The following is a 14,498-nucleotide window of genomic DNA, read 5'->3' on the forward strand; positions in this document are numbered from 1 at the left end:
CATTTAGAGCCTCGTAAAAAACTAAAATCAAAGATATAAGATAAAGGGAAAATTTTGGACGGAAATAAGAAACGAGAAAAGGTAATTCCACTGTTTTTTTACTGATTTGGAAATTGTTGAATCAATTACCATACGAGTCGAGCCGTAGATGGCAATTGGCAAATGGAAATTTTTGCGCAAACCAAGAAGTCAGGGGGGTTGCTTGCAAAATTGCCAGTTCCATTTATGCCTGGATTTGTGCATCGGCCTTTCTCCGTGTGCGTGAGACTTCTGGTTTCTGCTGCCGTCCGCGAGAGCGAGAGCGAGAGCGAGAGCGAGAGTGACGAGAACAGAGGGAGTGGGAGGTCAAAATAAACAAGAAAGAAGAGGAATGGAACCCTAGTCTCTATCGCCTCGATTGGGACCTCCGAATCTTAGGAATCTTCGGCTCCTTGTTCTTCGGTTTCATCCTCGAATCGATGATGGATGGTCCGTTTTTTTTTTTATCTTCATCTTTAATATTTGGATAGCTTATTTATAGTGCACTTTCGGATCGTTTGATTCTTCTGCTGCTTCCTTCTCGGTTCTGAGGCATATGATGTTTTGACGTGACTTCTAATTCCATGCTTTGATTCGGTCGGTTCTGCGCCTTATTTGGTGGGTCTGTTGTTAGGAAAGTTATTGACTAGGAGAAGAAATCTTTCCATTAATTTTTTACGGGTTCTTCTGCCTTTTGTTTTATAGTTTCTTTTTTATTGATCTAAGTATTTGTCTACGTATTTGGATTTGGATTCGCTGGTGTCTCTTAGTTCTTTGGTCCGTCCATCTGCGATTGGGATTTTTAAATTGGTTTTGTCTGCGAAAAATGTAAAAACATAAGTTCATGGTTGAACTTGTTTTATTTCAGCCTTGTGTTTGTATTTGTAAGTAGGGAATTGAGATCAGAACGTGTTCTGTCTGTGTATGAACTATCTAGATAGATTATTGACCATCTTCTACATGATTTGGTAGTGAACGAATCTAAAGTATTGATTTCCCTGCCCAGCTGTATTTTTTGTATCTGTTGCAGAGTTGATGCACTGAAATCTGGAGCTGTCAACTGCTTATCAAGCCATCAAGTTTTTCAGGTTTGTTTGCTTTCCTTGAACTGGTTAGCAGTTATCAACTGTGAGCTTGTGAACTGCTCTAATTAATATGCATTGAAGGACCAAAAAAATCTTAGAAGTAGAAATCCAGTGTGTTTAAGTTCGTTTAATTAAAAAGAAAAAGCATTTCGTATTTTGTTATTTTGATGAGTTTCCAGAGATTTTAGCGCTCCATGATCTTTGAGATGCTTCTTATATACGTCTTTATCCTGAGAATCCAACAGATGAGTATCATGAGTGTAATTCAATGTACAATTGAATACTCATGCCTCATTATTGGTTTGATTTTAAGCTAACATTGGTAGTTTTAGAAGGTTAAACATTGTCATAATTTGTAAACCTGGATTTTTTCTGATCGTTTCTGATTTGAAACTTCTGCAATTAATTCTCTCTCAGTTATGGCATGTTTGATAATATCATACAAGACTTCCTACTTATTTGCAATTTGATGAGAACGTGTGTGGTGCACCACTTTGACAGGTTCCTCCTTTAGATTAGCGATTTTTTGATGAGTAGGAGACATTTCATAGTTAACGACATTAGGTTGACTAGGTTTTTAATGAGTTCATCTGATTAAAACTACATGGCTCTTCCAACAAGCCATAAAGCGTGACTATCATTCTACTTCTAAATGCTAGTTTTTGTTTTTCTTGGTTGAAACTTCTAAAATACTAGCTGATACCAAGCATCGCTGCTAAACAGACCAGTTATTTCATCAGGATCACTCTTTAAGTTTTTTTTTTTTTGCCTTTTTATTCTTCACTCTCTCTTCTTGATGTCTTTTCCCTCCTGCCATTTCCTATTTCTTCCTTCATTTCTTCTTTTTTTTTACTTCTTCATTGTACTCATCTTATGTTGTTAGGTTGGTTGATACTAGTAAAAGTTTGATCAGATCACTGACCATTATCTGGAACACACTCATACTTCAAACATTGGATCCGTACTATTTCAAGTTTCTTTCCCTTGAATTCTAATGCCTAAGTCATAACTTTCAGATTCTCACTACTGCTTGCACCATTTGTCCTAAGTTGTTTATGTCTCTAATTAGATGAATTTATTAATAAATTTAAATCAAATTAGTCATGTATTTAGCTAGTTACAATTTACAAAATCATGTAAGTATATAGATTTGTTATGACACGTTCCAACTTAATATCACATCCATTCCATACATATTAGTGTGAAAATTTAGAATGTTTGGAATCAATAATGACATATTTTATAAGCCCTTACACACTAGTAGATGCCCTCAGTTTGTCTTTGTGTTGGTTCATGTATATGGCATGTTTAATCTCTTGCTTCTTTTCAACTTGACATTGTGTATGTTTCTTTCTCTTTAGACCTCAGATAGTATGTGATTTTCTTAGCCTTATTCCCAATCATGTATATCACTTTATGCTGAACTTTAAGAAGAAAATTAGTGATCTTGTAGCAATATGACTGGTTGTGTGATTTTATCATGCATACTGTGTAAATTCAATATATAAAGCTATTACATATAACTTGTATATTTAAAACAGAAAACGAAGTATAAACTTAGTTTGCATATACTTCCCATTTGATGTAAGACAGGTTATGGTTTTAGTACATTGGTATCTTCAAATAATAATAAATGTTTCTTTAGGTGGAATCTAGTGGAGATAATTGTGACTGCCTGTTGTACTCTGTTACAGGGTGTTTTTCATGCTTCTTCTCATTGTATTTATTTTGGAATATTGATGAAAAATTCTTGTGATTTTTGTATTTTATATTTGAGTCATGTTTCTATGCAGAAAATTTTCACTGGTTCCAGTTGCTGATTGTATAGCCTGGCGGCAATTAATAAGCACATTAACAGCCCTAAAAAGTTTTAGCAAATGGATCGTGATGATACCTCTGGTTTTGTTAGTGGAGGTTGCTCTGATCTTTCCAGATACTGAACAAATGGCACATCCCTGGAAGTCTGGCAATTGGTTCACTTGTATCAACATTTCATTGTGATTGGATTTTGGCAGCATCTGTTATGGATAAGAGGCATGGTCATCTTGGGCTCGGTTTACACTTCTCTTCTGGAAATACTTCAAAGGATTTGTCTCAGTCTCATACTGGCAACAAACTATGGATTTATTCTTCTCACCCCTGTTCGAATGGTGTTAATTTGAAAGGAACAAAGAGGAAGTTGTGTCATGTATATGAAAGTGGTATAGAAGATTCTTCACTAACACTTGGCGTAGGCCATCCAGCAAGTTCATCAGATAGCAGTAAGAACTCTGCTACAGCTTGCACCATGTCTACCACAAGGGAAACAGATGATGGGTCATCCATGGATCTTGGACTAAATTTTGATCTCAATCTTGGTAATGAAAATTTAATTTGCCCAATAAAACCTGCTCTTGATGTTCGAAAGGCTAAAGTTGATCTTCAGTTGAGTTTATCAGTAGGTGGTTCATTTGATTCTGTTGTTACAGGTGTGACTCCAGTCTTGAGTGACAACTATTTATCAGACAACGTGCTATCTTTCTCTCAGGTGCCAACTGTTGATGAAGGATCAACTTCATCTCACTGGTATAGGAGCAAGTTATTACCATTTTTAAATAGTCCTGACAAGCATGATAATGTATCCCCTGACAAAGCATTCCATAATGCATCTACTCAAGCTGGGCAGTCAGATGCCTCTTTATCAACAATCATCCAACCACAGAAAAGTTCAGTTTCCATTTCTGGTGTAACCCAAACTCAACAATCCAATAGCACTACTAAAAATTGTCAGTTTCCGGGATGTTCCAAAGGAGCTAGAGGTGCTTCTGGATTGTGCATAGCTCATGGTGGAGGGCGGAGGTGCCGTAAAGCTGGTTGTCAGAAGGGAGCTGAGGGAAGAACCATCTTCTGCAAAGGCCATGGTGGTGGTAGGCGATGTCAACACCTTGGCTGCACTAAGAGCGCTGAAGGTCGCACAGACTACTGCATTGCTCATGGTGGTGGACGTCGTTGCAGCCATGAAGGTTGCCTTAAAGCAGCTAGGGGAAAATCTGGTCTATGCATAAGGCATGGTGGCGGCAAGAGATGCCAAAAGGAGAATTGCACAAAGAGTGCAGAAGGGCATTCTGGATTATGCATTGCCCATGGAGGTGGCAGGCGGTGCAAATATCCTGAATGTACAAAGGGTGCACAAGGCAGCACAAATTTCTGCAAGGCACATGGTGGGGGTAAGAGGTGCACATACTTGGGTTGCATAAAAGGGGCTGAAGGAAGCACTCCATTTTGTAAGGCACATGGTGGAGGGAAACGTTGTGCATTCCAAGGTGGTTGCACAAAGAGTGTCCATGGTGGCACCCAATTTTGTGTGGCCCATGGTGGTGGAAAACGATGTGCTGTATTAGAGTGCACTAAAAGTGCAAGAGGTAGGACAGATTTCTGTGTTCGTCATGGAGGTGGAAAGAGATGCAAGGTTGAGGGTTGTGGAAAGAGTGCTCAGGGCAGCACTGATTTCTGTAAAGCCCATGGCGGTGGTAAACGATGCTCATGGGGCCAACCTGAGTCAGGCCTTGGTATGAAAAGCCCTCCCTGTGAACGTTTTGCCAGAGGAAAGAGTGGCCTCTGTGCTGCACACACTGCTCTAGTGGAGGACCAGTGCGTTCATGGAGAAGGCCAACTTCTGGCCTTTGGTTCAGAGAATCAAGGAGTCATAAAACCTGAGAAGATGAAAGAGATTGTTGACCTAGCTAGGTCTGCGGAAACGGAAAATGAGAAGAACATTCTCTCGAGCAATACTCAGGAATATGTGCATCCTACAACACCTGTTGATTCTAGGTCGGTTTCTCTTCCAGAAGGCAGGGTGCATGGTGGGAGTCTTATGGCTATGCTGGCTAGCAATTCAAGTATTGGCAGCACTTCTACAAGTCAAGTTGATTGCTGCAACCCTGAACGGAGGACACCACACTTTGTGGCTCGGAAATGGTTTTAAGGGCTAAAATCTAGGTCTTCGATCTTCTATTATCCCTGTAAACAATTTCTCGCAGGTACATTGTTACGTCATGATTGCTGACCTTATTGTCACAATGCTAGTTTCTCACTGATTGTTGTTTCAAAAATTCCTTTGCGTTTAGCTGCCCTTAATATATATGACGCAAGGGAAACTCTGTAAATTCTGTCTGGAATGTGAACTTTAGGCAGGCAAATGGATGCTTATGGGTTTTTCATCATCTGCTCAGTTCTGTAGATAAATCTCCTTGCAGTCTGTTCAAAGTGTGAATGGCAGTGCTTGTATGATGATTATTTTATTTCGGATGTGCTGTAACATGTTTAATTGGCCAGAAATATACAAAACCTAACATTGTAGTGAAACCTAGTGTTTATCGTCGCACGACTCTGCGCTCTCTTTCATGGCTTATTGGCGATGTAATATTCTACTCTTCACTCTTGTCAACAGCTGAGCCATATCAATTTTCTGATTTAGTGGAAGGTCTTTATCGGTGAAGTATCGATTTCTTTTGACATGTGATTTCAAAGGAGAAAAAGGAAATTCATTTTTCTACATTGTCTCGTATTTAAAATCATCAAAATGTTCCTCCCAAGAAGTTTCACCATATATTGAGTTCTTTGAAACATAATTTCAAAAAAATAAGGAAATTTATTTTACTTTCATAGTTTACCTCCTGTTTTTTTATATTAAAAACAATATTCTCTCAAATTCTAAAATTATGAAATGCTTTATCACAAATCAAATATAGACACAAATTGTTTAACATCATAATAAATGAGCATATTTTCTATTCACAAGTTTCTCTTGATTTACCCATCTACGAATTATTTTGTATCAATTATGTATATTTAATTTTTTTAAGTAATCAAAAGAATTAACCATGGGCAGGGCGTATATTAATTTTATGTTAAATCTCTTACTAAAAACCAAATGTCAATATATTTCTTATTTTATAAATTTTTAAAATCTAAGTTTTTTTATTAAAAAAATTATGATATCACTTTACTCTCAATTATATTTTAAAAATATATTTTTAATAACTTTTAATATTTTTAATCGTTGCTCTAGAATATAGTTTGTAAAATTTGAATCTAGGTGGTAGGATCACATGATCCTAATCCTCTGAAGTACCCCAAAAACATAGTTCGGCAAAATGGATGATGTGTTCATCAGATGGGAAAGTATAACTAAAATTGTTGTAGCCCTTCAAAACTTTACTGATACGCAGAACAAAACAGATTTTATTAAAAATTTACTTGAGAAATAGAAAGACTAACCTGGATACAATGGAGAATAGTGTTCCCCACAGAATATCAAGAACTTGTTAATGTTGCCGAAGGAAGAAATGGTACATAAAATATAATTTCTCAAATTAGAAGAGTTTTTATGCTAGAAGATCCTTTCCAAGGATCCATAGATATGCAAGACCATGCTTATCGTGATTTAGAACGATTATCTTGCTCACAAATAAAAGATATAATTCCTTTTATGAATGATTATATGCATTTAGCAGTAAAAACTGGATGACTTTTTACTAGCCCTGAACTTACTGAAAAATTCTGGTTCAAATTACCTGAGGATCTTGGCCGAAGAGTTAAAATGGCTTTTGAGGAAAAATATCAGGGAAACACAATTGACATACATCCAAGGATTTTATTCACTTATAAATACCTCGAGGAAGAATGCAAGAAGGCTGCTTTTAACAGGTCTCTCAAAGACTTATCTTTTTGCAATCAAATTCCAATTCCTGGATATTATCAAAATACTCCCAGAAGATTTGGTATCAGAAGATCAATGACCTACAAAGGCAAGCCTCATGATTCACATGCTCATATAGAAAAGAAAAATCATTTAATACGGAACAAGAAATGCAAATGTTTCCTGTGCGGAGAAAAGGGACACTTTGCTAGAGACTGCCCAAGAGAATATAAAACTATGAAAAGGGTAGCAATGTTTGAAGGGCTTGAACTTCCTGAAGATTATGAAATTATGTCAGTGCAGGAAGGGGATGAACAATCTGATGCTATTTACAACATTTCAGAAGGAGAAGATCAACAGGTACACATGAATTTTATACTAACTAATGAGTACCTATGTGTTTTCATTGAACAGAATAATTATTATATGATTGGGAAAATCGGTGGCTGGCAACCATTGGTCAAAGTAACCAAGGAACAACATGATTGCAACCACATATGGAAGATGAATCAAGAATTGGCTCCCGAATTTCTTAAATGTCACTGTTGCAGAAGAGATTCTATGAAGAAACATCGGATGCATTGTGAAAAATGTACCCTTACATCATGTGGTATGTGCTCCCTCAATTATTTTGATATCAAAATTCTTGTAGAAAAAGAGCAACATATTCCTTTTAGCCCAACCTCGCTTATTCATGGACAACAAGCTTATATAGTATGGCTAGAAGCAGAAAATACAAAGTTAAGACAGGAATTGGATTCCTTAAAAATATTGGCTATTGTACAATTGGAAAATCTTTAACAAGAATTAACTAAAGAAAAGGAAGCATTATTAAGAAACATATCTTCTGAATGCATGGAGCTTGACACAGAAATTGAAGAACTCAAGTACAAAAATGATGCTTTGGAATTAGAAGTTCATGACCTCCGAAAAGATTAGGCAACAATTGAGGAAGAAATCAATATTATTATTGAAGAAAAAGAAAAGGTATTTTCCGCTGAAGAAGTTGCTCATCCCAAACGAATAACTAATGGGCTATATAATATGACAGTTGAAATAGATATACCGGGGGTTGAAAAATTCAAAGTCAATGCTATACTTGATACAGGAGCAACAACTTGTTGTATTGATCAACAAACAATTCCAAAAGAAGCTGTGGAAGACAATACCTTTGTAGTAAACTTCAGTGGTATAAATTCACAAACCAAGGCCACTAAGAAGCTGAGAAATGGAGGTATGAAGATAAAATGATCATGTATTTCGTATTCTTTGTACATATGCCTTTCCATTATCATTAGGCAATATCTCAATGATTCTTGGCTGCAACTTTATAAGATCAATGTATGGTGGCTTAAGGATAGAAGGCAATGAAGTAACATTCTACAAGAATGTTACTACTATTAAAACTCAACAAGAAATAGCTATAGTACCAGCACAGGAAGAGTTAAGCTTGGAAGAAGAAGAATATATTCAAATACAGGAACAAGTTCACATTATTGAGGCACCAGTACAAGGTACACGTTTTAATAGATTATTAAAAGACCTTACTCAAACAGGTCACATTGGAGAGGATCCTATGAAATTTTGGTATCAAAACCAAGTTAAATGCCATTTGGAAATAAAAAAACCCTGATCTAATTATTGAGGATAGACCTCTCAAGCATGTAACCCCAATAATGCAAGACTCATTCAGAAGGCATGTAAATGCATTATTAGATCTAAAGGTAATTAGACCGAGCAAAATCCGCCATAGGACAACAACCATTATAGTATATTCGGGCACCACAATTGACCCGATAACCAAGAAGGAGACAAAAGGAAAGGAGTGCATGGTATTCAACTACAAAAAACTTAATGACAACACACACACACAAAGATCAGTATAGTCTCCCTGGAATCAATACCATTATCAAAAGAGTTGGACGAAGCAAAATATATTCAAAGTTTGATCTCAAAAGTGGCTTCCATTAAGTAGCAATGAGCCCAGAATCTATAGAATGGACCTCTTTCTAGGTTCCTGATGGGTCATACGAATGGCTTGTCATGCCCTTTGGGCTTAAAAATGCTCCATCCATTTTTCAGCGCAAAATGGATTTCTATTTCAAAGGTACGAAACAATTTATCGCTGTTTATATTGATGACATTCTTGTATTTTCCCAAACAGTTGAAGATCATGAGAAGCACCTCAATATAATGCTCAATATTTGCAAAAAGAATGGGCTTATTCTTAGTCCTACCAAAATGAAGGTTGGAAGCCCTACAATAGAATTTCTGGGAGCTTCTATTGGGAATTCTAAAATAAAATTGCAAGAGCATATTATTCGAAAAATTGCTGACTTCAAAGATGAAGAGCTAAAAATCACAAAAGGCCTTCGATCCTGGTTAGGTTTACTTAATTATGCTAGGAGTTATATTCCTAAAATGGGTAAAATATTAGACCCATTATACTCCAAGATCAGCCCAACCGGAGAAAAGAGAATGAATTCGCAAGACTGGACCTTGGTCCATAAGATAAAAGGTTTAATTACTCAACTTCCTGATTTGGACCTTCCTCCTAATGATTGTTTTATTATTATAGAATTTGATGGTTGCATTTGATTCAAAAATAGCAGAAAAAAGTTGTGCATATGCTAGCGGAAAATTCAATCACATAAAATCAACCATTGATGCTGAAATATATGTAGTTATGAACAGCTTGAATACTTTCAAAATCTATTATCTTGATAAGCAGGAGCTAATTGTGTGCACTGAATGTCAAGCCATAATAAGCTTCTTTAATAAATCTACACAAAACAAGCCTTCCAGAGTCAGATAGATTTCGTTTACTAACTTCATTACCGGCCTTGGAGTACTTGTTTATTTCCAACATATAGATGGTAAGGACAACCTCCTTGCTGACTCTTTATCACAACTTGTCTGTTTTCTTACAACATCATCATGGCAACTCGAAGAGAAGGGGATAAGCCTTCTAGCCTAAATAGAAGCAGCAATCATACAAGTCAAGAGCCGGCCCAGCCCAGTTACAGTACAGCATTTGGAGAATATCATCAGCTCCATGATGAGTACTCCTCAACTATTGGTGACCTCTCCACAAACATCTTTTTCAAAGAAGAACACGACAAAGGAGAAAGACTTGCTGAAATTGAATATCAAGCCCGTGGAGAATTATTGGACGTATACAGAGAACTTGAGCACATCCTCCAGCTCAAGGAATATCTTTTCCGAAGAAACAAACAAAGCAGTGACCCTGACACTCAGTGGGGCAAAGGACTACCAGCTATCCAAGAACAGCGAAGGAATCTCTTTAAGACATATATACAACTACAAGAGATAATCCACCAGATCCGCATGACGCCTCCGTGAAAGAGTGGTGGACCCATAATAAAAGTGAATTGAGTCTCAGGGAGCCATTTACTATAAAGTAACTTTATAAAAGTAGCTTTAAGTTGATATGATAAGATCTCTAGAATCTTGTAAAGAGTGATATGGTGAACTGTAAAGAATGACGATGGGGCCCCATGAGTACCCAGTTCTTATCACCTCATCACCTTATCTCTATATAAGTCGTCTAGACACTTCATTGCAAGAAAAAAAGGAAATCATCCTACAAGTCTTACTTTAAAGGCATCCTTAAGGGCAAGCTTAGTCCCGTAAGTTCTCTACTAGTTCTCTTGTATATTATCTAAGTTTGTTTTTAAGAAGATATTTTCGTCCTAAATTTGGTATCAGAGCAAGGTTTATGGCTGAGTAAAAACTATTCAAGGTTTCTCTAGTAAGAATTAAATTGTGATAATTAGTAAATTAATGAGCTTGATTCCCAGACTTCAATAACAGATATCTTTCTAATAGTATCTCCAAAGTATGCTAGCTCATAAGGTTTAAAAGGTAAACCATGATAAGGCGACCAGTAATGGTTAACTGGATTGCAAAAGGGTAGGTCCTAACTTGGACAATGGCAAAGAGGCCATAATTCCAAGGGCACACCTACATGAGCTAAAGAAGGTTACACCATACTCTAAGCTATAAACAGTTGAGAAAATAAGACCTTAAGCTAGTCTACTTTTTGAAGTGTTTACCAAATAATTAACTGGAAAAAGGAATTGCCTGAACGCCTGCAAGCCCAGTAATTCCGTTAAGGTGGATAGCCATAAGCCTTAACATGGTAGAAGGGTGGATAGCCAGAAGCTCGTCTGTTAGAAAGTTGATTATATGTCTAAACAATGGGAAGAAGCTATTCAGGAATGGTATACTAAATCACATACTTCAAACCTAGAGTACCTTGATCTTACAGAAACAAAGCCAACAACAAAAGAACTAGCTCATAACCTTTCAGTCATTTATGACAAAGTTTGCTTATCTAGCCGAGTTCACATCAAGCATTTCAAAACTTTGTTAGAAGAATTAGAGGCTGTCAAATTACAAAACCAGAAGTTAGAAGAAGCCGTTAAAATATTGATAGCAGAAAATAGGCAGGATGGGAGAGTGTTTACAAATCTAAAAGGAAAACTTACTAAGATCGATAACTTGTTACAAAAATTAGAGGCTTGGACCTTTACATGAGTTATATAAACACTCAAGCAACAAATAGTTACAAAGAAGCCTTAGCAGCCACTGAAAACATTGAAACACCAGCTCTTGATTTCTGCAAGCCTACAGAACACAAAGGTCCTTTAACCAGTTTAATTGTTGTAATTAAGCAAGCAAACACCCAAATACAGTTACTTGTAACAATCTTAGAGAAGCTTGAGTCTCTTGAAGATCGAATCAAAAGAATAGAGGCTAGAATACCAACCACTACTACAATCCCTGACGAAGTAATCAACAACTTAAACGAAAGAATCAAGACTTTAAATATTTCTGAAAAGCCTACGGAAAAATCAGGGAAATTATTAGTTTTTAAAGATCCCTTCAAAACCTTTGAAGAAGAAAAGGCTAGAAAGAGATTATGGCTGCTAGACATTCAACTTCAGATCCTCCTGTTACTACAATCACAAGAAGGACAGCAACTGAAGCAACCCCTTTATTTGTGGATCAAATTTGAAGCTATTGTCAAGGACAACGAAGAAGATATAATGCTCAATGTACCCTACAAAGAGTAGCTCGACAAATTACCAGAAGAAGTCCACGCAATCAAGCACTAGAACAACAGATGGACCCTCAAGTACAGTTAAGATTTTCTATTTAAGAACGGGCATCCATAATTCCTGCTGAAGTATTATACCACTCACAGAATGATGATGTCAATCATCATGTTTATATGCACTGCTCTGAAGAGGCAATCCTGGTTACTACAAATCAAGTGGATCGCACATTCATCCAACCAGAAAGTTTTAATCAATTACTAAGAAGTGGTATGCGATTTATTCATATAGGAGTAATTCAGGTTTGCATCCAAATCTTTCACCGACAAGAAGAAGGAACGATAGCTCTAGTAGTATTCCGAGATAATATGGCAAGGTGACCAGACAATTTTTTCCACTATGGAAATAGACCTTTCTCACAGGAGTCAACTGGTATATGTTATTCCTGACACAATGTTAACAATTTCTAATTTTTATAGAAATGTGCAGCTCTCTATCTTGGCTCGCGGCTATGAAAATTGGCAGCATGGTGAAGCTAATCTTCTAATTACAAGAGGATTAGTGGGCAGATTATCCAACACACCCAATGTTGGATTTTCCTATGAGTGGAAAATATAGTTGACTATCTCGCTAGTCACGGAGTTCGAGCTCTTCCAGGACGAAGATACAACACCAGGGATGTCTTAGGACAAAACTGGATTATACGACAATCTGTAATCAACATTTCTATGCAGCCTACTGAGGTAAATACAAGAAACTTACTAGATGGAAGTGTTTCTTTACACTTTGGAAGTTATTAAGCTGCTTCTGCAAGTACTCCGCCAAGGTACAACAGTAGAGATAAAGAAGTAAAAAGTGATGAAGACGAATTGAGAACTCATGTTGTAGCTGTCCTTATAAAAGAAGCACCTCTTCTTGTCAAGAAAGTTTATCCAGATGTGCTACTTCCAGAAAGAAAAACTTCAGGAGTTGCTGGATATAACTTAGCAGTGTACAAACAACAAATGATCCCTGCTAAAGGAATGACTATTCTTTACACTGGGTATGCTTACAGTTACCACAAGGTACATTATATATGGACGAATTGCACCACGGTCACTTCGAGGAATCCTTATTGGAGGAGGAGTCGTAGACTTTGATTATAAAGGTGAAGGAAAAATTATTGCCTTTAATCTTAGTAATATCAATATTCACCTTGCAGAAAATGAAAAAGTGGCACAATTAATAATTGAATTAATCATCACACCTGAAATTTTGCTGGTGCAAGAATTTGAGACAACCACTCAACGAGGAATACAAGGTTTTGGCTCTACTAGAAAAAATATATGTACACCAACAATGACTAACAACCTTTGCTCAGAATTGTTGTGATTGTACAATTTGTGCAGATACATATCATCCTGATGAAAGCGGTAGATACAAGGCACAAGAAGCAGTGCTTATTCAGGAAGCATTAGATGAGCCAGAATATTATAATTTTGCTGAAACCTTTCAGGATACTATACATATCCAGGAGTATACACGCAAGCATATACAAAAATTAAAAGAAGAACTACAAACTCTTTCCAATATTGTCACCACAAGTTTTGAAGACAATCTTGATGACTATATTGAAGCATTACAAGAGGAACTAAGAGTGTTTGGGATTATTTTTCTTAGTGTGATTGGACCAAGATCAATAGAATTAATAGAATCGGAGTATAATCGATAGAATCAAAGCCTGATTAATTAAATTTTAAAAGATTGTAACTTTTGACAAATCTTTAAAATATTAAATTAAAACTTATTTAAATATTTATATCTATTACAGGGTGTAACGATTCAAATTTAAACCCAAAAAATATCATTTAACTTCAAAAAAATTTTAGTTCTTTTATTAAGGTTATTTTTATTTTTCGCATAGTTATGATTTAGGAGTCTTATGATTTAAGAGTGTTTTGAGACTATTTAAATAATTAGTTAATTATTATTAGAATATTATTTTTATTTGTCAGTTAAAAGAAAAGAATAATTATCTATGTTCGATGTTTTTTTTTTAATTTTAAACTAGGCTATAAAATCATCACTGATGTATCTAACGTCAGATAATAATAATATCTATCTCGACTGTTATATGTATATATAAAATTATTAATTTATTTATAGATAAATAATCTTTTTAAATAATTTTTTAGATTATTAATAAAGTACCATAATTTTACGATCCAATCCCCCGATCCCATTCCAAATCGAGCGTAGGATCGGATCCTACCAACTAAGATCCAAATTACCTTATAAATTTAGTTAGAGTTAAATGACTTCGGCTGCCCGATTTTATTTGTTTAGGTGGGCGATAAAATGACAGCAGCGGATTTAAAAAAATAATTGTTTTAAAAAATATTGAAAAATAACACTCTTCTAACCTTTATCGTTTATTTGTTATATAGTTGATTAATCAGATTAGATAATATTGTATGATGAATTTGATTCTATGTAAATTTTTTATCGGTCACTAGAATAAATTAGGAAGCGCTCGAATGAATAATCCAGAAACTCAACATTCTTTCAACATTCTTTGGATGACAACCTGAATATCCGACTGATACAACATAATCCAAAGGGCTTATTTTTTATAAAATAAACATTGGGAAAGCG

At 35.9% G+C, this 14,498-nt stretch overlaps 1 protein-coding gene across 3 annotated transcripts; it reads left to right on the forward strand.

Annotated features, from left to right (window-relative positions):
* Positions 1–236: 236 nt before the first annotated feature.
* Positions 237–5,307, forward strand: LOC121980337. Of its 3 annotated transcripts, XM_042532336.1 has the most exons (4): positions 237–468; positions 1,049–1,106; positions 2,897–3,460; positions 3,572–5,307. In XM_042532336.1, the coding sequence occupies exons 3-4, from the start codon at positions 3,127–3,129 to the stop codon at positions 5,065–5,067; spliced, it is 1,830 nt and encodes a 609-aa protein (XP_042388270.1). In that variant the 5' UTR covers positions 237–468; positions 1,049–1,106; positions 2,897–3,126; the 3' UTR covers positions 5,068–5,307. The 3 variants fall into 3 exon arrangements, with proteins under 3 accessions (XP_042388270.1, XP_042388269.1, XP_042388268.1); XM_042532335.1 differs by having other exon boundaries at positions 1,025–1,106; positions 2,897–5,307; XM_042532334.1 differs by having other exon boundaries at positions 2,897–5,307.
* The last annotated feature ends 9,191 nt before the right edge of the window (positions 5,308–14,498 follow it).

The sequence above is a fragment of the Zingiber officinale genome, chromosome 5A (assembly GCF_018446385.1).
Source record: "Zingiber officinale cultivar Zhangliang chromosome 5A, Zo_v1.1, whole genome shotgun sequence".
NCBI lineage: Eukaryota > Viridiplantae > Streptophyta > Magnoliopsida > Zingiberales > Zingiberaceae > Zingiber > Zingiber officinale.

Excerpts from the sequence above, each read along its gene's own strand:
- LOC121980337 (XM_042532335.1), top strand. The coding sequence starts at position 3,127 with ATGGATAAGAGGCATGGTCATCTTGGGCTCGGTTTACACTTCTCTTCT.